This window comes from Phaseolus vulgaris, chromosome 2 (genome assembly GCF_000499845.2).
Source record: "Phaseolus vulgaris cultivar G19833 chromosome 2, P. vulgaris v2.0, whole genome shotgun sequence".
NCBI classification, from domain to species: domain Eukaryota; kingdom Viridiplantae; phylum Streptophyta; class Magnoliopsida; order Fabales; family Fabaceae; genus Phaseolus; species Phaseolus vulgaris.
Genome location: NC_023758.2, coordinates 44,216,231 through 44,228,628, shown reverse-complemented (window position 1 = coordinate 44,228,628; position 12,398 = coordinate 44,216,231). Strand labels below are relative to the sequence as shown.

The 12,398-nt window shown below is 30.8% G+C and overlaps 2 protein-coding genes across 2 annotated transcripts; both read right to left on the bottom strand.

Moving 5' to 3' along the window:
- Positions 1-304: 304 nt before the first annotated feature.
- LOC137812476 (uncharacterized) lies at positions 305-4,551 on the bottom strand. The gene is made up of 5 exons (XM_068614460.1): positions 4,013-4,551; positions 2,378-2,879; positions 1,937-2,138; positions 1,043-1,534; positions 305-789 (listed from the first exon to the last, which is right to left on the bottom strand). Exons 1-5 carry the CDS (start codon positions 4,431-4,433, stop codon positions 418-420), a joined length of 1,989 nt encoding a protein of 662 aa, XP_068470561.1. The 5' UTR covers positions 4,434-4,551; the 3' UTR covers positions 305-417.
- Positions 4,552-6,371: 1,820 nt separating this feature from the next.
- Positions 6,372-11,720, bottom strand: LOC137812475 (uncharacterized). Its single transcript, XM_068614459.1, has 5 exons — positions 11,158-11,720; positions 9,243-9,744; positions 8,936-9,137; positions 7,026-7,538; positions 6,372-6,835 (listed from the first exon to the last, which is right to left on the bottom strand). Exons 1-5 carry the CDS (start codon positions 11,573-11,575, stop codon positions 6,434-6,436), a joined length of 2,037 nt encoding a protein of 678 aa, XP_068470560.1. The 5' UTR covers positions 11,576-11,720; the 3' UTR covers positions 6,372-6,433.
- Positions 11,721-12,398: the final 678 nt, after the last annotated feature.

Here is a 12,398-nt window from a genome sequence, read left to right as displayed (position 1 = left end):
ATAAAATCAAATACTAAAATAAATATATATATATATATTGAGCACATTCAATGAAGTTAATAAATATTTAAATTTATAAAAAAAAGTAAAAATTTAATTAAGTTTTAATAATATTTAATTAAGTATCATGTAAAAAATTGATTATGAACATGGAAGTGTAGTGTTAAAAATCACATAATAACTTAATAATTATTCCTAGTAACCAACAAGAGTTGGTAGGAGTGATACATCTGAATCATGGTGTAAAAACAAGGGAAAGTATCATGAAATATATGTAAACAGAACAAATAGTGTGTGGTATATATTAACTTTAAACAATGGCATCCATAGCTATTATTTTTAAAACATTTAATAACACCTATTATTTTTCTGTATCTCTCTCTTTCTATCAAATATCATTTTTCTTATAATAAAAATTTAAACTCTGAAGCATAAAATATTTGGATCCAGTTCCTCCTTGAGTCTTTTCTGAGAAGGGAATTTTGGAAGGCAAGTAGCAATACATTTAGCCACCTCAAAGTATGATTGGTTCCTTCTCATCACCCCACCTTGTTCAACTCCAATACTATCACCAGAAAAGTTGCAGTTTCCTTCCTTGGTTAGTGCCTCAATTTTCCTTGTCTTCAATCTCCAGCTCCCATTTATCAAATTAAAGCTATAAAGAGGAAAGAACCGTTGGCCATACACAGCCAAAAATTCTATGGCTTTCAGAATGTACTCAAAATCCTCTTCACTGATGTAGTAAGGAAAACTAACTCTAGTCCACCCTGGCTTTACTCCAATGTAACCCTGCCAAAGTAACAAACAATTTTGCTTTTCAAAACAGCTAAATGTGTTTTATAACACCAATGTTCAAAATTTGTTTTAGTCCCAACATAGTAGAGTTGGAAACATAAGTCACCATATTTCAGAAAAAAAAATTAAACTACTGTTTTCAAAATGTAAGTACTGAAACAAAGCTTGACAAACTTTTGAAAAACTTGGAATATATTTTACCCTTTGGAAACATAATATTTCAAGCAGATTGTGGATCATTTTTCACCTTTTCAACTGCTGATCTAATGGCAAGTGATTGAGACCTGCTGATGTGGAGCAACTCATGGCCATAAGGTCCAGCACAAGCACACCCTCCACGAACTTGGATTCCAAAGAGGTCATTGAGCAATGCTGCGACAAAAGGGCCATGAAGTGGTTTGCCTCTTTTGTTACCCGTTTCTTCCCACAGATCAAGTTCCCCTTCATTTTTCTGGTTACCATCACTCCATTCACCAGCTGAGGAACAATTGGTGGTGGAGTAAATCAGAAATGACAATATAGCTTGTCTCTTGGCCTTTAAGTTTCCAAGAACCTCAATGTTGGGGTTTGAGCCAAGCCTCTTTAGTGCCTTGTTAATGTACAATTGTTCACTTTTTTCAATCTCTTCACAGCTTATGTATTCTTTCACCCAAAATGCCAATGCTGCTCTCACTGTCTGGATTATTGGAGGCGTGCCCCCATTTTCCCTTTCCTCTATGTTCTCCAGGTATAATGCTTCCTGCATTGATAAAGTTCAGTGGATGAATGTTATTCTTCTAATAGATCTTCAATGCAATCTTTTCTTACAGCGATTATTGTTGCAATACAATGAAAGAATAACACAAGCAAACAAAGACTATATGCAAGTTTTGTTCGACGAATTCCCATATTCAAATCAACAGTAATATGCAGAGGCATGCCCTCAATAATTCAAAGATCCCTCGTCCCTTTTATTGTTACCAAATTTTATCAATAAACAACTAGCCAAATTTTCTCTCCATTTGTTTCTATTGATTCACATCAAGCAGCCACAACACAACCCTTGATGGTTTTAATTGCACCTACTTTTCTCTAGATGTTCCTTCATGCATACAGTGGACAAATGCTTTTCCAATTTCCCAACATGATAATGGAGATTTACCTGTTCGTGGAAGCCATTAACATAAGTCACGGTTCCACCACCACAAGTGGACGGTGGTGAAGATCCTAGAAGATAAAGGGCCTTGTTCATGAGGAGAACCCCAGGAGAGTCAGGACCACCAAGAAACTTGTGTGGACTCAGGAACACGGCGTCATACCCATCACTCTCCCCAGATCTCATGTCAATCTCCACGTATGGACCACTAAACAAACAAGCAAAACCATTATCAAGTTTCCAAATTTGCCAACACACAAACTCATGTACAACCAGAAATTATTGGATGATTTTGCACAAGTAGTTGAGTTTTAAAATTTATGAAAAAACAGGTTTAATAAAACTTTACTATACGTGTCACATGAAAATTGTTCAGTACTATAAACATGTGGTGGTTTCAAACTATGTAATAATTCCCCATTCTCACAATTCTATATATACAAGTACCTTGCGGCAAAATCAAAGCATGCAAAGGCTTTGTAGTGATGAAGAAGCTGAGCAACTGCACGTGTATCTAAGTAGATTCCCGTGACATTGCTACAAGCTGAAAAAGATCCCAACATGGGCCGGTTGGTATCTTTGTAGGCCTCAATTTGTATCCTTAGAGCATCCATGTCAAGCAATCCTTCGTCATCAAGATCAATCTCCACCACCTCAGCCAAACTTTGCCTCCAAGAAAGAAGGTTTGAATGGTGCTCATGCGGTCCGACAAAAACCACCCATCTTTCTTCTGTGTTCAGACTCTTAAGAACCCTTTCCCTCAAAATAGATGGCACAGTGATCCCCATCACTTCTTGCAGCCTCTTGATAGCTGCAGTTGTGCCCGAACCACATAATATAAGTGCATCATCTTCTCCACCACCTAAACATTTCTTAATGTACTCACTTGCTTCGTGTACCAATTTTGTTGTCCTGCTTCCAACGTAACTGTCGCATGTGTGCGTGTTACCTATGCACAAAAGATAACAGATTTAAAGAAATGTTTCAACATTGAAAATTCTCGTGTCTTTTATAACATGCTTTTCAAATATGGAAAGATTAAGTTTGGTACATACAAAACCCACACTACAAAGAAAATCATGAAATAGAAACCAATTTTAGAAAAAAAAATAATTAGTTGCTATAGTGTAGGGTTTAGGACCATTTTAGGGACTAAATAAATTTTTGGTTTCTAGATTAGTTTTTATTATTGTTAAATGGTTTCTAAATCGGTATCTAATTAGAACCCAAGGTTTTTGCTACCAATTTTAGAATCTAAATAATTGGTAGTTAAACCTTGTTGCTAATTAGATATCAATTTAGAAACCATTTAACAATAATATAAACTAATTTATAAACCAGTTTTTTTTTTAGTTTTTAAAATGATCTTTAATTTAGTTTCTATTGCAACTAATTATTTTGGTATGTAAAAATTGGTTTATATTTGATGATTTTCTTATAGTCCCAACTACCAACATACTCCCTTTGTGCCACAATGATTACAGTTTTAACTAATTGACTGATGTTCCAACCTTCATTTATTGAAAAGTTCCTTGATTAAAAAAGAGAACTTTAAATCTAATTCAATCTTATAAAAACAGTTTATAAAGTAAGATTTACATCCAATTATATATTATGAAACATTCTTATTTACTGAGAACTCATGTGTGAATTATATAATAAATGGTTTGATAATATAATGAATAGTTCGATAATAGGTAACATGATAAATTGAATAAACTCTTATTAAAATAAGTTTTAAATGACTTTGATACCATATTAAAAATTGGACTTTAAACTTAATTTAATTTTATAAAATCGGTAAGGTTTGGCGCCACTTAAATATTATGAAATGTTATTCCAACATATTTCACTAAAATTATTTTGAAAGTTATTGTTATTCTTGATTCGTGTACAATAGTCTTAGAGTGAGTAGTCATTGTGGGACGAAGGGGTAAAACAAGAGTGCAGTGGCTATGTAAGTGAATCAGAAATCATGATATGAATAACAATTAAAGTAGTTATTGTTAAAGTTAACAACAATCAGAGCTTATGTATATATATGAATGAGGGTGGCTTGATGTAATGATGTGAATATCATACCATAGAAAGGAAGAACGTGATTGATGATGAAATTCTCATTATAGTGAAGGCTGCGGCCTGAAGCAGTGTGGTCAGAATAGACAAGTTTTCTTTTTCCAAATGGGGAATCAAACTCTGCATGGTAACCAATGATTTGGGACCGCAACCAACACAGTTTTTCCGCCACTGATTCATTACACGGGAGACCCATCTCCACAAGCTTCTTGAAGGACTCAGAGTGGTTGCAAAAGTCATGAGATGTTTCTGATGTGGTTGGTTTGGTTAACACTCCAACCTCGCTGTTGGTTTTGTCCTGGCCATGGCTTTGATCCATGCATGGTTGGACTAACACAGGTTTGTCTGCCAATAAGGGGTGCTCCTCCCTCATTAGGTAGAAGAACTGAAAAGAATGGCAAATGATGTTGTTGGTGTAACTCAGCATATAAGAAAATTTAAGGTGGAAGCATATAGAAGGCTTTAAGAGAAGGCAGAAGAGTTTTGTACTTATATTTTGGTAAGAGTTAATAGTTTCAGTGCGATCATATTATGGGCTGAACAAACCTGGTAGTGTCTTTTTTATTGTGGATGCTAACAATTCAGGTGCCAAACATAGTATTTGAACTTTATGAATTATAATAATAATAATAGTTGTTTCTTTTTGTTTCTGTTGGCCTTCCGTGCATGGTAATGCTACCTTTTCTTTAATCCAAGTAATCGTAATTTTATTACAGTAATAATAATATTTTTTTTACTTTCTTCAATGTTTAAAAATACGGATGGGATAATTTCAATTCGGATTATAATAAATCAAAAAGAAAGAAATCATTCATTTTTATTCATTAAAAAATTCGTTTATTCTTAATAAAAATGTATTCAATTCATTCATTAAATATGTTGGTATTGTGGGTATCTAATTACTTCATCAAAAGTAATACAACATTAGATTTCATATGTGGCGAAAATATATATATATATATATATAAATACAAATAAAAGTAGTAAAATTGATTAGTTTTAAATAATAATACCATACACTGAAATTATTTTCAAAGATACTTGTAAAATTAAATGGCTTGAATTACATTTATATTTAATGAATTTAGTATTACCGACTTAATAATATATTTTAGTGATACAGTAATTGTTTCTATAACATCATATATATATATATGGAAATTTAATGATTATTTCATATATATATATATATATATATATATATATATATTTACAAAAGACAAGTTCAGTTATATTTTAAGGAAATTTAATGATTATTTTATTGATATATTTTACTCTTCTTTACTTTATTGATATATTTTACTCTTTTTTACAAAAGACAAGTTCATTAAGTTGTACAGTTGATGATGTCGCGGAATTTTAATTGGTGTGAGTGTTGTATTTATAAAAAGTACATGTTTAAATTAATTTTCGGCATAAGGTAGATGAATATAATATATTTATTACATAATTTTGTGTTAATTTGTGTGTCTATTTAAGATTATAATAAACTTTCACACTAGAGTAAAATTAAGATAAATTATTGAAATAACATTCAGATTTTAAATAAAATTTTATATCGTGATTGTGTTAATATTTTCTATTAAAGCATATTTGGATAAGCTAAAGAATATCAATATCGATCACGTCATCCGATAAATTATTAAAATAACATTCAGATTTTAAATAAAATTTTATATCGTGATTGTGTTAATTAATATTTTCTATTAAAGCATATTTGGATAAGCTAAAGAATATCAATATCGATCACGTCATCCGATAAATATTGGAAATATTCTCGATACCTCTCATAATCATATGGTACATTTACCATAACGGTGTAAAAAAAATTAATGATTATTGGATTCAAGAGTGACTATATATTTTTTATGTTAAGAAAAATAAAATTTGTTTTTTCTTATATACAGGACGTCAAATAGTATATTTTGAAAATTAACTATTTTCTATTCTTTAAAACAATTTTTGAAAATTTAAATATTTAATTGTGAAAAAGATATTAAATTAATTTTAATGTGATAAATATTAATTAAAGTATAATAAAATAAAAATATCTATAAAAGTAAATTAATAAATTTGATGTAGTTCTTTTTTTTAATGATTTAGATGAATTGTCAAAAAAAATCAAGTATTATAGCTATCCATAATCATCTACACATCTCACTACAAGAAAATCATGAAATATAAACTAATTTTAGAGACTAAAAATAATTAATTGTTATAATGACTAAATTAGAGACATTTTAAGAACTAAATAAATTTTTAGTTTCTAAATTAGTTTATATTATTATTAAATGGTTTCTAAATTGGTATCTAAATAAAAATAATAATAAAAAGACAGTAAAATAAAAATAATTAAAAAATACAATAACTAAAAACAAGTAATGAAATATATAGATTAACGAATGATGATTGATATTGAAAAAATAATTAAAGTATAAAATGGAGAACGTTGGGATTTACATCTTCATGGAGTATGGTTTCAGAAGGGAAGTTGGGGAGAAGACCAGCAATACATTTTGATATATCTAGGTATGATTTTCTTAACACACGAAATTGTTTGGTTCCAACACCTGCTTTGACTGCTTTCAAATCATTTGCTTCCTTTAGAGTTTTCTGAAAGTTGCAGTTATTTTGGTTTATCAGAGCCTGAAGTTTCTCTTTCTTCATTCTCCAACTTCCGTTTCTCAGATTGTAGCTATACAAGGGAAGGAAGCGTTGGCCATAGTTTGCTACAAACTCTATCGCTGTTAAAATGAACTCAAATTCCTCCTCCTCCATGTAATACGGAAAACTAACTCTACTCCATCCAGGTTTCACACCAACATAACCCTGTTCAAGTAATAAGCAACATCAGTTTAAACATTATTTAGCCAAATTTGGTTCTAAAACAAGTTTTTTTCTGGAATAGTGTATGTAACAGACATTTGTGTCGACATGTTATGTAACCAGTTTATGACAATAGAATGTTTAATGTTTTATAGAATAAAATGTTTTGTGATATAAATTTTTGACACTATACCTCTTGAATTGCTGATCTAATAGCAAGAGATTGAGATTTGTTGATAGTGAGCAATTGGTGGCCATAAGGTCCAGCACAAGCACACCCTCCACGAGCTTGGATGCCAAATAGGTCACTTAGAAGTGTTGCAACATAAGGGCCATGAAGTTGCTTACCTCTTTTGCTCTCTGTCTCTTTCCACAGATCAAGTTCTCTTTGTTTTTGCTGCTTCTGGCTGTCTTCCAGCCATTTAATGCCCCAACCAGGTGATAAAGAACTTTCATTGGTGGTAGAATAAATGATAAATGACAATATGGCTTGTCTTTTGGTGCTCAAGTTTCCAAGAACCTCAATGTTTGGGTTGAACATTAGTCTCTTAAGTGCTTTGTTAATGTAAACTTGTTCACGTTTCTCAATCTCTTTGTAGGTGATGTACTCTTTCACCCAAAATGCCAATGCTGCTCTCACTGTCTGGATTATAGGAGGGGTGCCCCCATTTTCCCTTTCCTCTATGTTCTCCAAGTACAGTGTATCCTGCAATATTATGAACACCCACATAAAGTTTAAAGTTTAAAACCATATAAGAAGCTTTTATTATATTCTCTAACCAACAAATATGTGGAGTTTTTTTATTTCATATTTCATACTCAACTGATTCTTCTTCTAATTAGGTTAATTTATTTTAGATAATGTGTTGTTATATGTGTTAACTAATATCAATTTAAAAAATAGCTTTTAAATTTTATTAATAATAAAAATTATTTAAAGATTAATAATAATTTTTGTAGTTTTTAAACTAGAAAATAATATTTAATTTAATTAATATAATAACTAGTTATTTATTGTTTTTAAAATTTATTTCTATTTAATAAACATTTTAGATCCGAAAAATGTTTGTATTTGTATAATTTCCTAGGATAGTGTGTGATGTTAATATTTGTAGATCATCATCTCATTATAATATATTAAGAAATGAATTTAAATCTTGTTTATTTTATAAAATTAATTTGTAAAGTAAAAATTATGTTTACAGTAAAAATTATGTTTACTGATAATCTGTAAATTGATATTATTTCTAGTATCTAGTATAGGTAGATTTTTAATGTAAAAATAAATAGAATATTAATATGGTATAGAGAGAATATCGCAAAAAAAACATTAGTTCAAATTAGAAGAAAAATGCGTATAGGTTATAAGAAATAGTTATAATCATAAATCTAAATAATATATTTATACGACCAACTTTTATAATATTTTACAATTCATTCTTCTTTCTATCTCCCGTATTCACCATTTATCAAAATACATACTTGTCTCTCTTCTTTTCTTAGCTGTGTTGCAGTGTAAGAATTGTTGTAAAAATGCACAAGCTAGGGTTATCCAATAATTTTAATATATAAAAATTCAAATATATATTAAGTTGGACAAATTATTCTCAAACACAAGTTTTTTATAACTTATATTTTTTTTTTATTAAATCATTACACTATCACTCTTTATTTTATTTTATTTTTTGTATTAAACGTCTATATCATTAAACTTAAAAAACACTAGCTTGCACTCATATAAGAAAGACTACGATAATAAAAAAACCCATATAATTTAAGAATATTAATATTTATGAATTGACATTTCTACATTTTCTACACCGCTAACATTTCTCTTTCCATTCCAATTCATATGAATGAATAAAATGAATAAAAAGTCTAACTCTAGAAAATGAAAGGTGTTGATTTATAAACACGTTTTTACAAAGGATCAAAATATAAAATGTTGGGATACAGGATACAGGAAATGAAATGATAAATAAGTGCGAAACCTTTTTTCTCTCTGGTCAGGTTACGTGGTAAGACTAAATTTATGATTTGACTTTTATATTTTGTTTATAATTTGACATAAAATAGGTTTGTGATTTGAATACGTGAATTTACCTCTTCGTTGAAGCCGTTGACGTAATTCACAGTGCCACCTCCACAAGTTGATGGCGGCGAAGATCTTAATCGGTAGAGAGCATCGTTCATGAGGAGAATCCCAGGAGAGTCAGGACCACCCAGAAACTTGTGTGGACTCAGGAACACTGCGTCATACCCATCACTCTCCCCAGACCTCATCTTTATCTTCACGTATGGACCACTAAACAAACACATACACAATTTTTCATCAAATTTTGAAAACATTGAAACACCATTGAAGCATTCAAGAAGGTAACAGAACATGTCTTTGATTCTAAATAAATACCTCGCTGCAAAATCAAAGGATGCAAAGGCTTTGTATTGATGAAGAAGCTGAGCAATTGCTCGTGTATCTGAGTAGATTCCTGTGACATTGCTACAGGCTGAGAAAGATCCCAACATGGGTCGATTGGTATCTTTGTAGGTCTCGAGTTGTAGCTTTAGAGCATCCATGTTTATCAACCCTTTGTGATCAAGGCCAATTTCTACCACTTCAGCCAAACTTTGCCTCCAAGAAAGGAGGTTGGAATGGTGTTCATGAGGTCCAACAAAAACCACCCATCTTTCCTCTGTGTTAAGGCTCTTCAAAACCTTTTCCCTCAAGATAGAGGGTACTGTGATTCCCATCACTTCTTGCAGCCTCTTGATGGCTGCAGTTGTGCCAGAGCCACAGAAGATGAGTGCATCGTTTTTCCCACCACCTAAGCATTTTTTAATGTATTCACTTGCTTCATGTACTATTTTTGTTGTCCTGCTTCCCACGTAACTGTCGCACGTGTGAGTGTTGCCTGTGTATGCAGAAAATAACACGAGTTTGGATAGATGTTCATAAGTTGAAATTCCTCAATGATTGGCTAGAGAGAAAAACCAATTTTGTTTTAGATTTGGCGTATGTGCAAGTCAAACAACAAAGATACCAATCATGTTTATATACCCACATAGTTTGAGTTACTCACCTAATGAAAAAAAAAACATATTCTAAACTGCACGAACGATTTTTCTCATGTTAATTCTTATAGGACTATGTTTCATGCAAACGTTTTATATCTCTTACTTCAAAAAATAAATTGGTGAGTTTATATAATTTCTAAAAAGAGAGATATAAACACAAAATCTTCATGGTCATGGCAGCACGAGAGGATTGTTTCTCGTAAATTCATTACTGTTGTCAAGAACATGTTTGGTATAAAATATAAATTAATATCGAAAGAGGAACACTTAATTGTTGTTTTCACATCATGTGGTTTTTTTATATAATTGGTGTTTATATAAAAACTATTAGTTTTACTAATATATCATAGTATTATCGTAGCCATACTCTTCTGTGTTAACATTTATATGCTGATAAAAAAATTAACATTTACTGATTTATTTTTTATTTTTTATCAGAAAAATTAAATAAAATAAAAAGGACACTTCAAGGTTTGAGATATCCGTATACAGGAACCAAAGAAACTCAAACCAGATAAGGATATAGATTTCTCAAGAAACCCACACCAGTTAACATTTATTAAATATTAATATTGATAGTTTAATATATTTGTAATTTGAAAAAACTTATCACGAATGCCCCAAAACATTTTTTTACACTTTTTAATACAAACATTTAGCTTAATATAAAAACAATCCAATTGTAAATAAAACTTTACAACAATAATTCACCGAATATGTAACTAATGAACCGTTCAATTTTTAAGTTGAGTTTATTAAATCAAATGTTTAAAAAAGCTCAAGTTATGTTAGTTTTTTAAAAGAAAATAAAATATTTTTAAAGTAAATTAATTTATGCACGCAGTAAGAAGTTATAAAAATTAAATTTACTTTATTTTCTAAACAAAATTATGCAAAATAAATAAATAATCTACCAATTATATGTTTTTTGTTATCTTTGCAGTACGTACTTCCAAAAGTTTTAGAATGAGTTGTGTATTAAGTTCTTAAATTTAAGACGAGACAGATTTTAAAATAACTAATTTTCAAATTACAAATACATCTTAATCCCTTAATATCAAAAGACTAAAATAGAGCTATCCTCTCAAATATTAAAAAATATTGATGCAGAAACTAAATTGATTTTAAAATTTTGAAATGAAAACTGAATTGAGAAGAAACAAAAACGTGATGATTGAGTTGAAATCTGATTTCAAAAAGAATGAAAAACAAAGTAAAGATGATGTGAGGAGAGAGAGGAAGAAAGTTACCGTAGAAAGGAAGAAGATGATTGGCGATGAAGTTTTCATTGTAGCGAAGACTGCGAGCGGAGGCGGTGTGATCAGCATACAGAACGATTCGTCTTCCAAACGGAGAATCGAACTCTGCACCGTAACCGATTATCTGAGACCTTACCCAACGCACTCTTTCTTCAACGCATTCGTTACCCGGCACTCCCGTCTCCACCACCTTCTCAAACGACGACTCCGATTCTGACTCTGACGAGTGCTTGCAACAACCTTCACGATGAGACCTTCTTTCTCCTTCGCTGGAAACACTTTCCTCATTATCACTGCGTTTCTTTGATTTGACAATGTGACGTCGTTTACGTAAACAGTTATATGCAAGAAGAGATGCATCTTGGATCCTCTCCAGATGCATTCCCTGTCCCCAACATCCAACCCACATCTATCTATGTCTTTCTCTTTAACTCTTCTTCACTTTATCTCTAACCACCTTCAACATGCATCGATAATATTCTCGCACATCATTCTCCTTATAATTATGCAATAACAAAAGAGGAAAGAAATTAATACACATAATATGTATGTATGTGGCTCAGCATCAAGTTTATTGACATGCATGATGAATACATACATATATAGTCATAGATGTCATACGGTCTACGGCCACTTGTACGTTCTCACTGGCTACTCAACGCAAATACGTAAGTAATTCTAAATCCATGTATGTATCTTCAACTGTATAATTCTAAATGTTGATTGTTATTATTTAAATAACCCTAATTAGATTAACTCCATGTGATTAATATTATCCTCTTTGTCAACTTAATGTGTAGCCAAAGGTAAAACTCATGGCTGCTTCTCGCAACAGCTAGCAAGTCGGCAACTACTTTTCAATTAATTAATAATTCAATTATTACCTCTCTATATATGTATTATTTTTATTTTAGAAAAATATATTGCATTAAATAGGTATTAAATAGGTTGGTCAATCACGTACATTGCTTCAAATGATGAAGTATTATGTGGTCAACGAATTTGTTTATTTTTTATATTTTTTGCAGGAATTGCAATAAATTTTATGTTTTTTTAATTACAGAACAATTTATGTTTCACATTGTGATTGTCAGGTCGTTGAAGTAGGCACTAATTGTATACATTTTTCTATGGGTTAAGTGCTTTTGAGACGCTAAATATCGTGTTTTTTTAACGATTTTGAAAACGTATATGTATTAATGAGTAATAGAAAAACAGGCACACATATCTTT